This window comes from Rhinolophus hipposideros, assembly GCF_964194185.1.
Source record: "Rhinolophus hipposideros genome assembly, chromosome: 17".
Taxonomy (NCBI): Eukaryota; Metazoa; Chordata; class Mammalia; order Chiroptera; family Rhinolophidae; genus Rhinolophus; species Rhinolophus hipposideros.
In genome coordinates this window covers 30,492,565-30,512,398 of record NC_138063.1, presented here as the reverse complement: position 1 = coordinate 30,512,398, position 19,834 = coordinate 30,492,565, and the positions used below count along the sequence as shown (strand labels likewise).

Below are 19,834 nucleotides of genomic sequence, written 5' to 3'. Positions count from 1 at the left end.
GAGACCCCGCACGGTCCAGTTAGGATTTTCGGAGACCTAACTGGTCCAGGGGCCGCGGTGCCGTACAGGGCCCACCAGCATCCACCAGGCGGCCCGGTGCCAGGCCTGGCGCTGGGGTCGCGGAGCGGAGCCTCGCCCCCCCCCAGGCCTCTCGTCTGGCGCCCCCTGAACTCGTCTCTGCAGAAGAGCTGCCGGGGTTGCCCGGCGCACACGCCTCCTTTAGCCTTCTTCTTCCCTGGGGAAACCTCGCCGGGACTCCAGGTGCTGCCTCCCTCACCTCCTGGTGCCCAGCTGGGATTTTCCGAATCTGGGCAGCAGGAGCCCGCTGCTGCTGCCTTCATCTGGAAAGCGTTAAGCCCTCTCCCAGATGGAGAAAAAGCCAAAGGGCAGCCATGTACCCCACCCACCCACCCACGCACCCACGCACCCACCCACCCCGGTTCCCGCAGCTCCCAGCCGTGCGTCCGCGGGGCGCACGTACAGCCGACGGCCTACATGGCAGGCCGCCTGCGGGGGTCAGCCCACCGGGGGGTGTCCCCGCCCCGCCGCCACCGCCCGCCGGCCTGGCGCAGGGCTGCGTAAGCCGCGGGAGCCGTTCTGTCCTTCGCGTTCCCCGCGGCAGGTCGGGTCGGTGGGGGCGGCCGGGGCTGGCGCACTGGGGACGGAGGAGGGGAGGAGCCGGGGCAGGAGGGGACGGAGGGGCCCCGGCGGCCCCGCCCCTGCCCCGCCCCCCCGCGGCCGGAGCCCGGGCTGCAGCCCCGCGCGCCGGAGCCTGCGAGCCCGCGAGCCAGCCTGCGGCGGCGGCCTCCCCTGCTCGCAGTGACCCCGGCGTCCTATCCCGCGGGCCCGCCGGTCCCGGGGCTCGCGCCCCTCGGAGCAGGGATGCATCATGGCCACGTTGGCTTGCCGGGTGCAGTTCTTGGACGACACAGACCCTTTCAACAGCACCAACTTCCCCGAGCCCAGCCGGCCGCCGCTGTTCACGTTCCGCGAGGACCTCGCGCTCGGCACCCAGCTGGCCGGGGTCCACCGGCTGCTGCGGGCGCCGCACAAGGTACGGCCTGGCGGCGCGGGCTGGGCCTCCCGGACGCAGCTCCTCCGGTGGGGCGCGCGAGGGTGGGGGCGCCGCGGGCCAGCTGGGCGGGGCGCGGCCCCCTGCGACAAGCTCCCAAAGGCACAGGGGCTCCGGGCACCCAGAGGCCGGCGCGGGATCTCCCGGCCGGGCGAGGAGGACGGCCCCGCGCTCTGTCCCGGAGCTGGGGGCGGGCGGGGCTGAGCAGGTGCCGCGCCGGCCTGAAGCGGGATGGAGGAGATTCCCGGGCACCGCGCCGTTAGCTCGGTGGCGTGGGCGGGGTGGGGCTCGGACGCCGGCAGCCGGCCCCCGCACCCCGGCGGGTGCCGAGCCGGGCGCGGAAAGAACCAGGTCCTGGGACACTCAGGTCACTCGGAGGAGAGTCCTGAGCGACGCCCCGGACAAAACCTCCCAGGCCCATGGGGCAGCTGCGGGCGGCCGCGCGACACTCGCGACAAAGCACGCTTCCTCGGGGACACTCCTCCTCCTCCGTCGGGGGGCACCGCCTAGGACGCTGACTGCGCTCGGTGATAACGTTCGGAGTAGTCAGTCCCTGTTTCTTAGGAGAAGCAGGTGGCCTTGGGAACCTTGGAGGAGCCGTCTCTGTGGGAGGAGGGGCGGGGGCGCGGAGGGGCGGCTCGCGCACAAAGCCTGAGCCTCGCAGCCTGAAATGAGTGTCCCCTGGGAAGAATGGCTTCTCAGTCCACCCGATAGAGTTTTCTTTTTAACCCTTTGCCGGAGGACAGGCATCTTGCAAAGTGTGTGTGGCAAAGAGCTGGGCATTGAAAGCTCACCATTCAGTTCCCCTGGAGAACCCTTCCTCCCAATTAAACAGATTTAACGGCGGCTTGAAGACGTACGTCCGCGGTACATTTTTTTCCCTTAGGACCCATATCCAAGCTCGGAGATGATTTATTCTTTGAGGATCAACACTGACAAATATTTGGAAGGGAGAACCCTTGATGCCCAAAAGAACAAAATTGATTAAAAAAATTCTTTAGATGTCTCTCTGTATGATGTTCAGCTTTCTTGGAAGTAGAGGGGGAGGTTGTGCGTGGAAACCTGTAAACTCGGGCAGTGGTGTTTTTCTTAGTCTGTTAGTAATGTATCAGTGCTTTCCCCTACTACTTAATTAGTAAGCTGATTTCAGGAATGGGGAATGAGGCAGTTCTGTCTCATTCTGCCCGTGTTGGTGCAGGATGGATACACTCACCATTCCTGGGAACCTCTCTGGCCATATAGGTAAGTTGGCCTGGGAGATGGAGGGACAGAGGGATGTATTGTGGATCCAGCTTATCAGAGGCACTTTTGTGAGTTATTTGGTTCTTCTCAATCAGTGGATTCAGCTAAAAGTTTTCAAAGGGCTCCTTCAGCATCCTATTCCATTCATTATGCTCTCTGATTACAGTGATCTTTTCTTGAAACCACAGGAGACATAATTGTGGCCCTATGACCTTGAAGTGGTTTTCTTGGATTTCAAACCCTATATACATGGTTGACCTTTCAAGCTGGGAGCTGAAATACAGTTTTATGTTTTCATGGAATAGCTTCATAGTCTTGACCTCGTGTGCCTGGTCAGGTCGGAGGAACTCCCAATGCTCCAGCATTGCTCCACCGAAACTGGAAGCCAGTGCACAGCAGTTGCACTGGCTCACAGAACTTTCTGAGTTGTCCCTTGTGGAATAAACAGAACCAGAAGGTATCCCACAGAGACCCTTGACCCCCTGTCTTGGGAGCCAGCCAGCCTAAGTCTCTGAGTCTTTTGCCCAAAGACCCCTGCAATGTATTCAGATGTTTTTACATCTAGAGCTGAGTGAGTGGCTGGTTCTGTTAGCCAGAGTTCTATAAAGCAGAATTCAGGGCATTTATATGCCTATATGTACTTTCATCTTTTAAAATGCTGGTAAAGTTCCAACAGGGACTCTTAAAATTGGATGACCCACCTGTTACAGAAAGAGCTACCATGTTTTGAGTACTTGGCATGTAGGTATGTGTTCTACCAGGGATGTCAATGCATGGTCTCACTTAATACCACACGTGTGTATATTGGAGACTTCTGTTATCCCTATTTTACAGATAAGGAAGCTGAGGCAGAGAGTGATTAAGTAACCTAGTTTCTCTGCCAGGAATGATGAGCCGAGATGCAAACCAGGTCTGTGGGGTTCGAGACCCCAGTGCTGTTCTGCTCCCAAGACCAGCTGTGTGGTGTGGGTAGAAGCCACACCATTTGGGGCTTCTGTTCCATTAACTTAGGGACTTCACCAAATCACCTTTTTGTGCCAGGTACTGTTTAGCCTGGGACAGGTGAATGCTACAAGCATGAGTAAGAGTCTTGAGGCAGAATTCCTGGCCTGGTAGAGTTCCCATTCAGAGATGGGAACAAATAGTTACCAAGCCTGCTGTGAATTAGCAAATGGTGAAGGAGCGGGCAAGTTGTTACCCCAGGCCCCTGCCGTGGATAAGGCTTCCCAGGGTTGCAGGGAAAGCTTCTCCCAGGTCACATTGAGCCCAGCCTGGCAGGAGGAGGAGTTTCTGGGGATAGAGGCATTTTGGGTGGTAGAAAGAAAGAAGAAGCATGACTGTGGAACATGCAGACACTCTCAGTGTTCCCAGCCATCCTGCACATTCAAATCACTGGGGAGTAAAGTTTTGCTTGGAGTAGATTGGCACATACACAAAAGTGTGCAGGGCGTAAGTGAGCAGCCGGATGAATTTTCACTAAGTGAACACACTGAGTATAACTAGCCTTTGGAAGGCCTTAGCAGAGGGTCCTAATCTGTAAACCTCCCTAGGGATTTCCCTGTGCTGGGGACCTTTGAACTGGATAACCACTCAGGTTCTTCCAGCCCAGACCTGAGTCTATGTATCTTAACCGGATGATATATTAATGTCTGCTGACTCCATTAGAAGTTAGTTATTCATTTAACTATACCATTGTGTTGGACAAAAACAATATATTGCACTTATGGCGCTGTACTTCTCTTTTTCAAACTGCTAGATTAGAAACCTTTCCCCCTTCCCCCCCTCGCTTTTCATAGTAGTTCCAGGTAAGATTAAATAAACGATTAGTTTGATAACAAAAAGGTCAAAACAGGTGCTGTATTCTCACTGGGAAGATGCTCATTTTGGTGGTTCTATGTGTTGTCTGGACTAGGTGTGGCCTTTTGTTTTCAAATGCTATATAAACAGATGTTTATTTATGGTGTAGTGTAAAGAAATGTAATTATAGGACGTCTAATGTAGAAAAAACTATACAGTAGAATTAAACGCTTAAATGTGTCTGGATTGATTGACACTAAAGGCCAAGGCTTGAAGGTTTCATGTTTCTTTTTGAGAGACAAACTGGAATGGTAGAATGTTTTTACAAAGAAAACGATAACTAGCTTACGTGTCAGAATGGCAATAATGACACGTAATTTAATTCAGGAAATGTTTTGGTGCCTGCTGTGGACAAGAGAGTGGAGTAATACTAACTGCTGTGTCCTAGATGCCTGCCTGAGCCAAACGCTGTCCTAGACACACATCACCTCACCATGCCCACGACCTCCCCCTGGGTCAGGTACCATTTCTGTTGCATCTCACAGTAGAAGAAGCCCAGAGCACAAGGAAGTCAGCTGATCATGGGTTGAGAAGATCTCAAGTTGGCATTTGATACCAAGTCTGAGTTCTTAATGACTCCACTTTTATGTCTTGAATGCCCGCCTTCCGTTCCAGGCAGCCTGTCCACGTCCCAGAGTTCCATCCTCTGATTGGATTAGCTACGACTGTACCATGTTTTCATTCCTTGTCACTGCCTTTGTCATTGTGGTTACCTTGCTGCCGCAGCTACCGCACCTGTGAAAGAGCTGACTGCAGTGAGAATTAGTGTCCATCTTCCAAGTGTGGGCTGGGCATCACCTGGGCTCTTACTAGAAGATGCACTCAGGCCTCCCTCTGCCCCTGCTGAATCAGAATGTGCGTTTTCCCAAGATGCCTTGGTGATTCCTGTGCACATGACAGTCTAACATCTTGGATCAGAGGTCTTTAGGTCGGGCTGTTAGTATGCGGGGGTTGTCACCATCTCCCCTGTTCCAAGGTAACTTTCTTGAGGGTGAAGACCTTGGCGTCCAGTTCTCCAGGAAGCTGAATAGTGCTCGGATGCAGTGTGCACTAAGTTGATTGATCAGTGTTAGTTTTAGAACACAAATCCACTGGTATTATTGCTGTCATGAATTTCCACTTTAATCCTCTTAAGGGACACATCTGTTTGCTACATTGCATTAAGATTTTTAAAAGATGAGATCATTAGTAAAGTGCGTTGTGTCACATAGCATCTTAGAACAAAACTTAAAGAATGTTGTACGAACTGCTAAGAGTGTCTCTGTGCCAGCTGAATTGAATCTGACTCTATGTAATTAGCTCAGTTGGTTGGAGCTGTGCTATTGAGATCAGGATCATGGGATTGAACTCTTTATGGGTCAGTTGGCTTTGCTTCATGCACGGCCACAGACTGCACTGGTAACCCAGCCAGATGTCCGGCAGGTGCTGTCAGGGCTCCCTGAAAGGATTTAGGTTGGAATGGGCTGGTGGAAATCTTTGGGGGGAAAGGGCTAACGTATGAGTCTGTGCTGGCCACTGCACTGTAGGCCTCCCACGCCTAACGTCATTTATACTCACAACAACTCGAGCAGACAGACAATCGTGTCCCCAGTTAATAGATGAGGAAACAGACACCGGGAGGTTAAGCAGGTTATCTGAGGCCACACTGCTTTTAAGTGAAGGAGCTGGAATTTAAGATCAAGTCTTTTTTTACTCCAAAGCCTGTAGCCAACTGTGTCCCATTATTAGAAAACCAGCAGAGCACATGCTCTGTGTGCAGGAGGAGGTGTGTGGAGGGGGAGGGGAGCTGACTGCATTGCTTTTCCAAGGGGCTGCCCATCACAAAGCTGTGACTGAAATGGCTGTGCTCTGGTGAAGTCTCATCAGTGTTGAAGTTGTACGAGTCTGTGCCTTTTGTCCTCGAGTCCCACCTGTGTCCCTCCAGAATACATCAGGACTGTCTTGGCTCTCCCCCTGCAGACTCTGAAATGTTAATTCTTAATGGTGGCAGATTTAAAACTGATTCACATGCTAAGGCCAATTCAGGAACACCCCTCCCCCAGACTCCTCTCCCCTATACGGCTTATTTCTCTAAAGATGAAACTTTGGAGTCCTTGGGAACGGTTCGGTCCTCAGAGGGAAGACAGTCACCACTCCTGGAAACTGCCACACCTCATCTCCAGAGGAAGCCTCTGTTGTCTGTGGCTGGCTGACTAATGTCCCTGATTTAAACCTGGCTTTCTAATCACATATCTGGTTTCCACTTCTGTGGGACATTTTCAGAGTCTTGGGTTTGTCAGCATCTGCTCTTTTATAGAGATGACCAGACTGCTTGTTGTTTTATTTTATTTTTAGGTTTTTTTTTAGCTATTTTATTGGGAAGTGTTTCTGTGCCTTGTTCTGAAAGAAAGAATGGGGGAAATGAAGTTACAATGAATGTTAAGCCTCACCGCAGGGATATAATCAGCAAAATCCAGATTGTGGGAAATTATAGTTTCTCCAACAAACGAATTGCAAAGACAAAACAGATGGAAGGAAACCTTAGATTAAAAAAGACTTAAGGGATCTATCAGAAAAATAAAAGAGATCTATCAACCAATTGTCATGTGTGGCTCTGATTGGATACTGATTTAAACAAACACATGGCAAACAAATATTTGAGATCAAGGGGGAAGCTTGATAGTGACTCTTTGATGTTAAAAATGATCAAAGTTAAATTAATAAAAATAAATTAATAAAGGTATTTGATAATAAAATTGTTAAAGTGTGATAATAGTATGGTTATGTTTAAAGAAAAGTTAGTGTTTTTCAGAGATACATACTGAAATATTTGCAGATGAAATTAGGTGATGTCTGGAATTTGCTTCAAAATAATCCTGGATGAGGGGCAAGTAGGTAGGTGAGTGTACAGAGAGAAAAAGATAGACCGTGGGTTAAGGCTGGATTATGGATATGTGAGGGGAAATTCATTATACTATTTTTTTTGTGGGGGCTAGGTTACTTGATTGAAAATATGACACCTGAAACCCAACTCAAAGTTGTAGACACAAAGGCTTCTATAAATAATATTCATCTCCATGGTACACAATTCCTTTTTTTTTCTTTATACTAGTTTCTATGCTCTTGTACATGTTGATCTTTTTTTAAATAAAAGAGCTTAAAAAATTGGATTACGAGTTCCAGTTCCCTTTGGGATCAGAGTCCTTTCATTTGTGTCCTGAGCATGTTTACTACAGGTGAGATAGCCAGTCATCAGCGAATTTGTTTGTTGTGCCTCCCCTGATGTTTTTCTTCCCACTCTGATGGTCACGTTCTCCTTAGGATCTTTGAAAAACAAGCATAGGACATCAGTCTTTTAATGTTCAGGGGATCTTCCGAAGCTCAGCAGTTCCAGTGATGAAGTTAGCAATCATTCGTTATATCAACTGTCATGTAAAGGAAGTATTAAGGTAGACGAGCGTCAGTTGATACACCTAGATTTTTATCACTAAACCAAGATGTTGCTGAGACTAATTAATGATGCCAATATAAAGGCACTCAGTTTCCCGGTGGCTATTGGAGCCTATGACGTGGTCACACTAGGGTCTTGCCTGATCCCTAGTGAGCCAGCTCTGCCTCCATCTGCAGTGAGCCTCAGGAGAACATCTCAGAATGCAATGAATGGCAGTGATGTTTGCACATGAAAACGTCAGTTGATTACATACCTTGGCACTCTTACTCTGAGCCACTTTCGATTTCTATGGACAAATTAACCCATTTGTGGATTACCTATTGGGGAGGGAGAAGATAGCTCATTAAAAAAATTAAGTTACCATGTATCAGCAAAATTATATACCCAGAAGTTTATCTATTTTTAGAGCCACACAGTGACAAATGGAATGTACATTGTATCTATTTACAACTTGGGAACATACCTCCTTTTCACCACTTAGATTTGTAACTGAGAAATTAAATGTTAGACTCCAACGGAAAATGTTTAGGACTTAATGTTAGGAAAAGAAATCTCAAAATTGTTGTACATACTGAAAAAAGAGAAAATGTTAAACTACTCGCAGTTCAATATAGAACAGTGCTCCTAGATTTAGCAAACAGGACCCAGACAAATGAGCTTGTTGATTCGTTTGTTGCCGTGTCCTCAAATATTGTTAGCATTCTGAGAAAGAAGAAAACCCAGAAGACTTTTTGTTATTGATTAGGCTACTCTGAGTCTTCCTGCACTGGTATTATGGCAGGGAATGAAATGCCAGGGTCTTAACTACAGGTCACAGGACAAGCCAAAGATATTTTGAAGTTCTCAGGATAGAAGATAAATGACACATCTTCTGACTGGCTCATCTGATCCCAAGAGTTTTCATCCCAAATGAGCTGATGGCCAAATGCTCCTGAATGGCTTACACGGACATGCTTAGAGCAGGTTGGAAACTGAGCAGTGGGTCCTCAGAGGGGAGAACGATGAAGAGGGTCCCTCTGGGTCACACACAGCGCTGCAGCCATTCACTGTGGCTGCCTGACATGGCCACGGCTTTGACTAAGGAAGTTTATACCAATTACATTTTATACCACTTTAGCACACGTTTTCTTTTGTCTGTGATTTGAGTTCGTCGCTCCAACCTTTCCCTCATTGTAATTATTAATCCAGAGTCAATGGTGACACCCCTTACCACTCAGGAAGACATAAATGTGCGGTGGTACTGGGGTTGTGACACCTGGTTTAAACAATGCATCCCCCCTTCTTTTTCTGTAGTTTTATTAGATGAAAGCAAAATTTAATATTGTTAAGTATGCTATACCCCGCAAACCTAGCTTTCAACCCTCGTAATCAGTGATGAGGAGACCTCTGTCTGGCCCTCTGATTTTATCAGGCAGACTGCACGCAGCCTGAGGGAAAGCAGCTGACTGAGGACCAGAGGTCAGCAAGCTCCAGGTTGCAGGTAGTGTGGTGGGCTCCCTGCACAGCCTTCAGTGTCGCCCTGATCCACATTGTAACCCCAGCCTCGGGGGTGTGTTTTGGAGCCCTTTGCTTTGTTGTCTAGCAGCGTTTCTTGTGCTAACATCCCAGCATCTTACTGACTATAGTTTACACTAAGCCTTGATGTCTGGTGGGTGGATGTTCTCTCCTTGCCTTGGAACATAGCTATTAATAGGAAAAAACAAAAAGGTTAGAGAGGACCAGAGCGGGTCCATTCAGTGGATTTTAATGTGGAGGAATAACCTAGGCAACAAGCCTGCGTGATTAGCTGAAGAGGACAGGGAGAGTCACATCGTGTCACTCGTCTGCTCCAAACTTCCCTCAGCCCCCTGAGATTCCAGGTCAACTCCATAGCCCTGGAGGGGCTGGCCCACTGCACCATGAGGGCAGGATTAGTTGGTTGGTTGGTTTTATGGTCTGTTTGGTTTACCGATGTAGTCCTAGAGCCTAGAACAGTATCTCACACATAGTGTGTGTACAGTAAATAGTATTTGAACAAGTGAATTATCGTAAACTTTAGAGTTGGAGGGAATGACAAGTGGTGTCCTCATCCAAGCTGTCTCCACGTGGAAGTCCCTTTTGTAAAGCCTCTGGTCAAGGATGTTCTAACTTCTTTATGTATAATAGTGAGCGTTTGCCCCTTTCTTCAAGTATGGCCTTTTCCATTTTGAACTTTGTTAGAATTTATTCTTTATTTGTTCCTGATTTTCACTTGGAGAGGTGGATCCTCATATTCCCACAGATAGGAATGGAGGTGGGTCTGGACAATTAATTGATTGACTGTGCCCCAAAAGAAATAGGCTGGATAAACCAGAAGAACCATTCTCCCAGGGGAAGTGGAGTGACCTGTGACCTGCAGATAACATCTAGAGGGGTTTGCTAGATCAAACCTGTTACTCTTCCCTGTGATGGCAAAGTAAAAAGCTGCCTTCTTTTCATGTTAAAGCTGAGTAATATGGACTGCTTTTATTACTCAAATCAGTATGTGCATATTGATATGTATATAGCTGGTAACCCAAAGCATCTTCACACTTGCGGTTCCATTTAGCTGTGAACTTAAACTGTGTGTGTGGAAGTGGGGTGGCATTGCTGGGGCGGGGTTACCATGAGCAAACCCAGATGCAATGACAGAAAGGCCAGGAGGCAAGAAGTCTAACCTTATAAAACAAAGCATCTGTTCCTGTCATTGAAATTTGGAGACTACAGAGAGGCACACTGAAGAATATAAATCACTTTTCTCATCACCCAAAGGGAACCACTCTTAACACTTTACGTCTTACCAGAATTGGAATATCTATGCGCATTAAAACATAACATTCTATCTGAATATTTTCCTAAATCATTAAATATTCTTGGACATATCGTCTTTAAGGACAGCATGGCAACCCAGTCTGTGCATGTCACATGGTCCAGGTAAACACTGCTCCTATGCTGTGTGAGGGGAAGGGCTTCTACAATGTTTCCTTTTCACATGTTTGGTACTTAATAAATATTCATTAAATGAATACATGAATGAATGAGTCATTGGATGTTTAGGTAGTTTCCAATTAAAAAACTACAGGTAATGCTGTACTAGATATACTCGCAGAAAAAACAATCTGTGCTCATATCTGATCATTTCCTTAAGAACAATTCCTAGATGTTTAATTGCTGAGTAGAAGGGTAAAGAATTCATCTTAGATGAGAGCAATTTCCCCCATTTTAAGCATTGGAGACAGTTGGAAAGATGGGCCAGTATAGGGCCAAGTTGGAGGCCCAGTCTGACCTCTTCCTTTCACATGCAGCTGGTGTTTTGGCTGCGAATAATGTTAGAATTCTGGGAATCCCACCAGGTGGTATTCATAGAAGAGTGCTGAATAAATTATGGGTATTATCCCATTGCCTCTCCCTATTTTGAGAGACAAAATCATGACTATTCTTTAAAAGTCAATGTAAAGTTAGAACGATTACATTTCATGCATGCAAATAACAATATTATATTAGTAAGATAAAGATACATCTCAGTAGTTATTAATGCTGGGAGAAAGCAGAGGCACTCAAGCTGAGGATAGGATAGTCAATGAGCCCCCTTCTTTCCAGAGACTTGGCAACACATACAAGTCATAAAAAATGATTATTTTTACCCAGTGACACCACTGATAAGAGTTATTTGAAGAGATAAATAAAAATGATAAAATGCTACATGTATAAAGATATTTGAGGATTGTTTTAATAATGAAAAGCTAAAAACTCAGTGTCCAATAACAAAGGAGATATTAAGTATATTTATATTTTATTATGGATAGAATATTGGGTAGCTATTAAAATAATTCACATCTCAGTCTGTTCAGGATACTAGAACAAAATGCCATAGACTGGAGGCGTTAAATGATAGACATTTATTTTTCATGGTTCTGAAGCCTGGGAAATCCAAGGTTAAAGTGCCAGCAGATTCTGTTCTTAGTGAGGTCCTTCTTTCTGGCTTGCAGATGGCTACCTGCTTGCTGTATTCTCACATGGACGAGAGAGGAAGCTCTGATGGCTCTTCCTCTTCTTATAAGGGCACTAATCCCATCATGGGGGCCCCACCTTCATGACCTCATCAAAACCTAATCACCTCTCAAAGGCCCCACCTCCTAATACCATTGCACTGAGGGTTAGGGCTTTGACATATGAATTTTTTTGGAGGAAGCAGACAGTGTATAACAACCCCCATGAATCATAAAGTTGTGTATATGGAAATGTATATAAGAAATGTCAAAAGTGGAATGAGTAACAGCCGTCTCCCAGACCTGTGTACCATCCCCCTTCTGCATCTCATTCGTTAGAAAAGCCATGAGAACTGTGAGTCAGCCTCCATTCCTGTGCATCCGTTGAGTCCTCCCCTTTTCGTTCCTAAGTCCCTCAGTGCTCATGTGGACTCCTGGCTCTGGATAACAGCTCTCTGGCCCACCCCCCAACCGACTTTCCCTGACCTCTCTGCACTCTAGTGGTTCACCATTATTTACAGGGTAAAATCCCCACTCTTCACAAGGACACTTAGTGCTCTCTGTGACCTGGCCTTTGGTCTGCCATTCCCGTGTTATCCTGACTGTCCTTCCGTCCCTACCCTTCCTAAGGCCGGCCATGTTAACGTGCTTGCAGTTCTCCTAACAGGCTGCTCTGGATGGTTGGTCAAGCTCTTACCTTTACCTGGACTGCCCTCCAGTTCTCCAGCCGGGGCTGAGACCACACCTAAGGGTCACCTCTGTTGAGCTTTCCCAGCCCTCCTCCAGACCTGTGTGGACTGTGCTCTGTACACCCAGGGTCTCACCCATGACACCCTGGTTCTTATTTCATGCAATGTTACCATCTTCCTCCCCACTAGGTGTAAACCCCCAGTAGCAGGAAATGTATTTTAAGTTGCCTTTTGGTTTAGAGTTCCTAGGACTGTGCTTGATACATAATAAGGCCTAATAAATAATTTATGAATATTTGAAAGACTGTTACATGCAACGAGTGCAGTATCTACTTATACACATGATGATTGCAGACCCTTAACCTCCATGAGCTGACATCCTCGAACCTTTGTCAGATCCCTAACATGTAGACATGACTTGGATGTTATAATTTCCCTCCTTCCCTCCCTCCCCGCAAACTGCCAGTGAGCGAGGGAGAACCAACTCTTCAATATGTCAAAGACTTGTTTTCTGGCCTTTTCTGCAAGATCCGTGCTATGTCCTTGGACAGGAAGCCTCTGGATGGCAAGAGAAAGCTCACTGTCCTGTCAGTGTCATTTCCTGTTGAGTTTGGAGGGGTGTACACCCCCCCGGGGCTCTCCTGGGTGGGGGTAGTTCTCCTCCATGGGGCAAGATGGGACACACTGCCATGTGAGCCAGGTTTCTCCCCTTCCTTGTTGTTCTGAGACTTCTGCTCAGCCTTGTTCACTATTCCTGCCCATGCTGAGCCACATGAGGGCGAGGAGAGTTGGGAGCTTGTATGAGGGGCAGAATCCCTTAGGCTGGGGTGGCAGCAACCTGTGTCACTAGTGGAAAATTCCAAGAGAAGGTGGTTCTGGGAGACTAGAGTGGCACCTGCAGAGGCCAGCTGCCCTTTCTACACAAGGAGATGCAGCCCTTTACTCAGAGGCTCTGGGTAGATTTTACTTGACATGATGGCGCTCACCTACCGGAGAGTATCACGTCTTCACCTCATCAGATTATAGCTTCAGGTCGCGAAAGTGCTTAGCTGGCTCCTGGCCGCAGCTTCCGTTAAGTCACCCACCGTCTGGCTTCTGCAGGACCTGGCAGTACCCGAGTGGCGGGTGTCTGTGCAGCCAGTGCCCAGAGGTGGGGAGAGGTTATCTTCCTGGGGTCTTCCATTCAAGTTCAACAGCACCGTGTGTCTGGGGGCTAGGGAAAGGAGAGCTGTTGGGTACCCTGTCCAGAACAATAGTCAAGGATATGAGTGGTTTTTTGTTCCCAGAGCTGGGTGCATTTTTGTGGACAGTGATTCATCACTGAAAACGCCAGTAACGGAACCACGGCATGTCTGTGCAATTTACAAGGCACTGGGACATAGGTTCCCTGGCTGATCCTCACACAACCCCAAATGGGGGCAAGATGGGGCATTTAGGCCCCATCTCCAAGAAGAAGATGTTTAGGACATGAAACATTAGTTTAGGAAACTAAAATTGGGTTGGTTTCATGAGTGCTGCACAATAACTGCCCCACAAAGGGTGTCAGAGTAAGAACTCAGGCCCCCATCCTCTGACCTCCAGGCCCCAACTCTCTCCAATGAGGCTCCCTGCCTCAGTCTGTCAGAAATAAGCACAAGGAACATATAACAACACCCAGAGAAGTTTGTGAACACAGGGAACATTTTAGCTGAGTTCGTGGCTATCCTATGTAACCACGTTGTGAAGATTTTTATGAGGGCTGGGCAGCAGAGTGGGAAGCTTTATTTCTATCAATGCCACTGATCCCAGGACATGAAAATCATCATGTGGTGATTTGTTGGGGGAAGTAAGTCATAAACATAAAGAAAGTTACAATTGAAGGCAGCACGTGACTCCTGTCTAAGTGTGATATAGGCAGCCAGGGCTGTGGAAATGTCAGACGTGGGAAAAGTTCACGTAGACTCCATGGTCCAAAAAGCCTCTGGGAGAGATCGGGTGGGTTTCAGTAGGTGAAAGGCCTTCCATGCTGGTGAGAAGGGACCAGGAGTCACGATCAGGCCTGGATGGCTCTGGGCTGGTGAGAAAGGCCCCCTGGAGGGTGGTGACCTCCTGAGCCGTCATCACTGAGCACAAAACTGTTTCAGAAGTTACTTCCATTCAGTGTAATGGAAACCTAAGGGAAAAGGAAAGGAAGGGGAGAGAAAACGGGAATGTGGGAAGGAAATATTTACCAAGAAAAGGTGAGGGAAAAAGAAAAGGGGCAAGGAAGAAAGGAGAGGCATGGGCAGGCAGTCACTGAAAAGCTACCTGTGAAGGATGCGTGGGAAGAGTCAGGGACAAGTGGCAGGGTGGGCCTGGCCTGGGCCTGGAGGGGAGGGTCTCCCACTGTCCACGGCCCCGGGTCACTGCTGGTTCCTGGTAAGTTGAGGTATCAGCCAATGAGGGTTTCAGATGTGAACCTTTCCAGGGACTCTCCCGCCTTCTTCTCTTTCACAACGTTTATGGGGTGTCTGCTTGGTGTCAGACTCTGTTAGGCCCAGCACAGTAAGCAAAATAAAAGAAACCAAGGGTCGGTTAAGTGGCGGTGGCTGCAGCTCCAGCTCCAGCCCAGCTGGCGCACTCCACATTCCTCTCCTATAACCTTTGGACAGTAGTATCTCCCTTTCGGGGCTGTTGTGGAAAAAACAATAAAGGATCCTACCATTGCATGTTACAGGCATCTGCCACTTGGTGTATGTGGCCTCCAGCCCCAGCTGCCCAGTGGGCAGCAGCCTGCCGTGCAATTTCCCAGGTCCTCCTCTCTGAGGCCACCCCCCCCCACCCCCGCCATGAATGCAGAGACAAAAAGAACCTTCAGGTGCAGCCCCGGCCCCCGCCTGCCTGTTTGCCTGCACCCGTGTGCCCCATCTTCCTGAGGGGGGCAGGTGTGTCACTTTCTCTTTGCCGTGGCCAGGCCCTTTTCACTATAACTTCAGCATCTATTTTCCTCTGGGATGTGTCCTTTAGCATTGAGATGGGCTACAGCCTCTTTCATCCGGGAAACCCTTCCTTCCTGGCCCCCAGACCCGGTCCTGTGTCTATACCTTCACCCCTGAGTGTCTTAGACCTTGTCTAAGCTCCACGGTCTTACCTCACTTTCCCTCCTTCCATTCCGGCACCTGTTCCCTCCATCCCAGTGAAACTGCTTTGGCTAAAGTACTCGTCTTTAATGCAGTAGATACTTTTGTACCTTGATCTTATTGAATCTTAGTCACACTTGCTGTTTCTGGTTGTCCCCTCTGAAGAATGCTTGCTGTTCTAAGTTGGATGGTGAGAGATTCACCTGTCCTCTCTGTTCCTGCTCAATCTTTCTGCTCCCTTCTGCCCTTTGAATGTCAGCCTTCCTCGGGCTCTGTCCCCCAACCATGCTTTCCCCTCACAGTTGACCTCCTTTCCTAGATGATTTTGAGGGTTTTCTCATGGCCCAGCACTCTCTCTGGTCCCGAGGCTAACTCTCCAGCTGCCCCCTGGACAGCTCCCCTTGGATGTCCCACAGATGGTTAACACTGTGTCTAGATAGAATCTTATCTTCCCGCACAGCCGTGTTGCCTCAGTGAGGAATGTCACCGTCCAGCCAGCTGGTCAAACCAAGAACCGCTCCTCGGCTCTGACCCCCACCTCTCAGCCCTCACATTCTGGTGCTGCTGCTGCTGCTGCTCCTTGGCACTTCTGTCCCCATTCCATGTGTAGTCCCTATAGCACGTGCTCAATAAATGACGAAATGAATGAAAAATAAACATAATAACATATGAGACAGTGTCTGTCCCATGGGAGTTGCTCAAAAAAAAATATGCCTGTGTTAGTTATTCATGTCAGTAAACAAATCACGCTAAAGCATAGTCGCTTAAAGCATTTTTATTATCTCTCATGGTTTCCTTGGGCCAGGAATTTGGGAGCAGCTTGAGGTGGTTCTGGCTCAGAGTCTCTCAGGTTACAGCCAGATCATGGCTGGGCCCAAGATAATGTCAGAGGCTTTCTCAATCACGTGTCTGGGCTGGGAAGATGCCAATAGCCGGGAGCTCCTCTGGCCTGTCTTTTTATTTCTCTGTGGTCTCCCCACAAGGTCTTTCTGGTATGGGACTTCGGGTAGCAGGACTCCAAAGAGAGAGGGCCAAGGGGACACTGTATCACTTTTTGTAACCATCACTCTTGCTGCACTTTACTTGTTAGAAGAGAGTTACCAAGGCTGGCCCAAAATCAAGGGCACGGGGATCAGACACCATTGTTCCATGGGAGGAGTGTCAAAGCATTTGTGAACTTTTATAAAGAAATTTACATGCAGTAAAATTTACTGTGATTTTTGGTGTGCAATCCTATGGGCTTTAACACATGCATAGGTTGTCAGAACTACTGTAAGTCCTCACTTACTGTCATTGAGATGTTCTTGGAAACTGCGACTTGAAGTGAGATGACGTACAAAGAAATAAGTTTTTCCCAGAGGCTAATTGATACGAGCAAGAGTTAAGCTCCTACGGCATATTTCTGGTCACAAAAACATTAAACGTCTAAACAAAGACCCTCAAACACGTGTAATGTTACACATTGAAATAAATGTGAGCTATCCATACGTCTAAGAGAGGTTATTAAAAACAAGGGAATTCTTTTCCCACCCACTTATTCCAGTTCAGAGTTGCAGGTGGCCCCAGCCAATCCCAGCAGCTCAGCACGCCAGGTGGGAATCCGCCCTGAACAGGACGCCCTTCCATCACAGGGCACATTCCACACACACACACGCACACACACTCTGACTGGGTCAGTGTAGACATGCCATTTGACCCAATGTGCACAGCTTTAGCATGTGGGAGGAAACTGCCGTACTTGGAGGAACCCCACGCAGACATGGGGAGAACGTGCACACTCCACATAGACAGTGGCTCTGGCCGGGAATTGATTTTTTTCCCCCTCATTAATGTTATAATGAAAGGACACTGAATGAAATTACATTATTCAATGAGCTGCTGTACCACAGGATACAGAACAATTCCAGCAACCTAAAGAATTCCCTAGGGCTGCCCCTTTGTAGTCTGACATTCCCTGGCAGCCGGGGATCTGTTCTCTCTCCCGCTAGCTTTGCTTTTTGCAGAATGCCATATAAATAGAATCATTCAGTATGTAATCTTTAGAGACTGGCTTCTTTCACTCGACATAATGCTCTTGAGATCCCTCTAAGTTGTTGCATGCATCAATGGTTCATTTCTTTTTAATGCTGAGTGGTATTTTATTCTGTGGATGTACCAGTTCATTTATCCATCCGCTTGGTGAAGGGCATTTGTGTTGTTTCTGGTTTGGGGTGATTGATTACAAATAAAGCTGCTATAAACATTTGATCTGGCGGTTACATCTCTTCACCACTATGTCATACCCTTTTCTGCCATACACATTTGTGTAGATATTTTGCATGAACATAAGTTTTCATTTTTCTAGGACAAATACCTAGAAGTGAGATTGCTTTCTGGCAGAGAATTCCCTGGCTTCTCTCCTTAGCCCAACTGTCAGGAGGTTTGTACTTATTAGGCAAATTACCCTGTGTCAGAAGAATTTGTTATTCGAGTCTTTGGACTTCAGAGTATAAGGACCGTTTAAAACACTGCCCACAGAAAAGATCATTCATTGAAAAATCGTTGTAGTTATTTGACTGCTGTAGATGAGTTGAGAGGTGAAGCCCTAGTGTCCCCTGCAGCCTGGTCTCCCTGAACACTGACATTACCCAGCAGTCACTCTGTGCCCTCATTCTCCAGCTCCACAAAGGAACAATGCCTGTGACAGAGCTGTGCGGGAATCATTTTCCAAACGGAGCACAGATCACCAGAAATTCTGTCAGTTGGCAAAATACCATAAAAAAAGGAAGCAACAAGCAGCACTGGAGATTGTTAGTGTATGATAAACATTTTGATTATTGAGCATAGAGATGAAGTAAGTAGTAATGGGGGAGGGGGATATGTGGCCGGAAGGCTGTGGTTCTGTTTCTCTGTCAAGTCAGAGAACAGGTCGGAAGGGGGCAGGGTGGGCACAATGGAAGGGGGTGAAATCTTTAAGAAGTTCAGAGGCTATAAGATTAAAGGTCCAGTTTTTGAGTGAGTTCGACCTTCTCTTTACTAAGGGAAAGCTCAGTGTCCAGAAGGTCATCAAGGCCTGCAGTGGAGGACCCCTTCACCAGGGCTTCACACACATTCCATCTGTGCCTAGCTGAATGAAATTCCCAGTATGGGGACCTACCTGAAATGCACACGGAGAGCTCACATTTCAGCTCCCCTTCTGTTCTGCGGGATTATCTGGGAATACTCACTTTCCTTAGGATATTGTAGTACATAAATTAGTTCAAGGGTTTAAAAAGGGGGAGATCTATTCAGTATTCCAAGTACTTTTAAAAACCGAGAATGTTGGTACATGTGATCTCATGAACCCTGCAGAAGTCTTTCTCTCACCCTATGTAGATGTGATTTCTACCTCTTTCTTAGGTTCCCAGAAGTGAGCCTGGAAATCCCAGAAGAATAACACACGGTCCTTATTGCCAAGAAATCATAGGCCGTGATGGTGACACGTGGCCTGATATCCTAACTATAGGTATCACATTATTTCTATGAAAAATGCGTTCAGATTTCCAGACACAGACAACCATGTCTCAGTGAACGTTTGAATTCCACCCATGTGTAAGTTGGGGACTATGTTTATGCAGAAAATTGTGACTGGCCTCTATTTAGTTGAGTTTCATTCGACCTTTTGATTTGTGTCAAACTGTTTAGGATAGTGCCCCTGACCTGTCTCCCTGGCAAGTGTCTGTCTGTCTCTCTTTTTCCTGGTCTCTGTTTATCTCCTTGGCCACTGTAGAGCTCTGTATTCCAGATTCTGTCACTTGTGACCAAAGTCTTCCCCCTCTGAAGTGTCAACCTAATTCTGAACTTCTTGGGTCTTTTGTTTACCCAGTGTGCAGAAGCTTTCATCAGATTCTCTTATAGATGAAAGTTGGGGGCACCCAAAGACGGGATGTGGGGCTTAGGTGGAGCTGGGGTCTCTGGCTCATCCTGAGAGTTTGGACTTCGCTTGTCTCAGTAGAGTTTGTGAATAGCCCTTTGGTTCAAGTCCCAGCCTCATGTCAGCAGGGAGGGAGGATTTAGATGAAAGCCCAGAACCTGTCTGTACTAACATGTGCAGCTCATTAGTTCCTGCCTTGGCCCTGGCCTGGAGAGAGGCCCCCCATCTGTGGTGTCGCAGCGAATACCAGCAGTGCTCAGCCAGGCAACTCCCCCATCACGTATGCCGTCACCCCGACTTTGGGAAACATGATTTTGGTTTCCCGATTTGGTGTGTGTGTCCCCGTTTCCTCCGTGGTGCACTGTCCCGTGCTGCTGTGACCTGCCAGGACCTGAAGTGGCAGCTCTCTGCCCGCTGTGGCTGCACACGCTGCTGGGCTGCGGGTGAGACAGCCACAATAAGACAAGAGCTAATCCTAGGCTGAGGAGCGGGCAGGCAGAGGAGGGGCTGCGTGCGCCTGTGTGCTGTAGGCTGAGGGTTCTTTGTGTCTCAGGGCTCTGGTGTCTTT

General features: G+C 47.8%; 1 protein-coding gene across 7 annotated transcripts in view; it reads left to right on the top strand.

Moving 5' to 3' along the window:
- Positions 1 to 736: 736 nt before the first annotated feature.
- FHOD3 (formin homology 2 domain containing 3) overlaps positions 737 to 19,834 on the top strand; it is a 430,821-nt gene continuing 411,723 nt past the window's right edge. For all 7 annotated transcript variants that reach the window (XM_081079071.1, XM_081079070.1, XM_081079067.1 and 4 more), the window contains exon 1: positions 737 to 1,054. In XM_081079071.1, the coding sequence (XP_080935197.1) occupies positions 890 to 1,054 (165 nt within the window). In that variant the 5' untranslated portion in view covers positions 737 to 889. The remainder of the gene's footprint in view (positions 1,055 to 19,834) is intronic.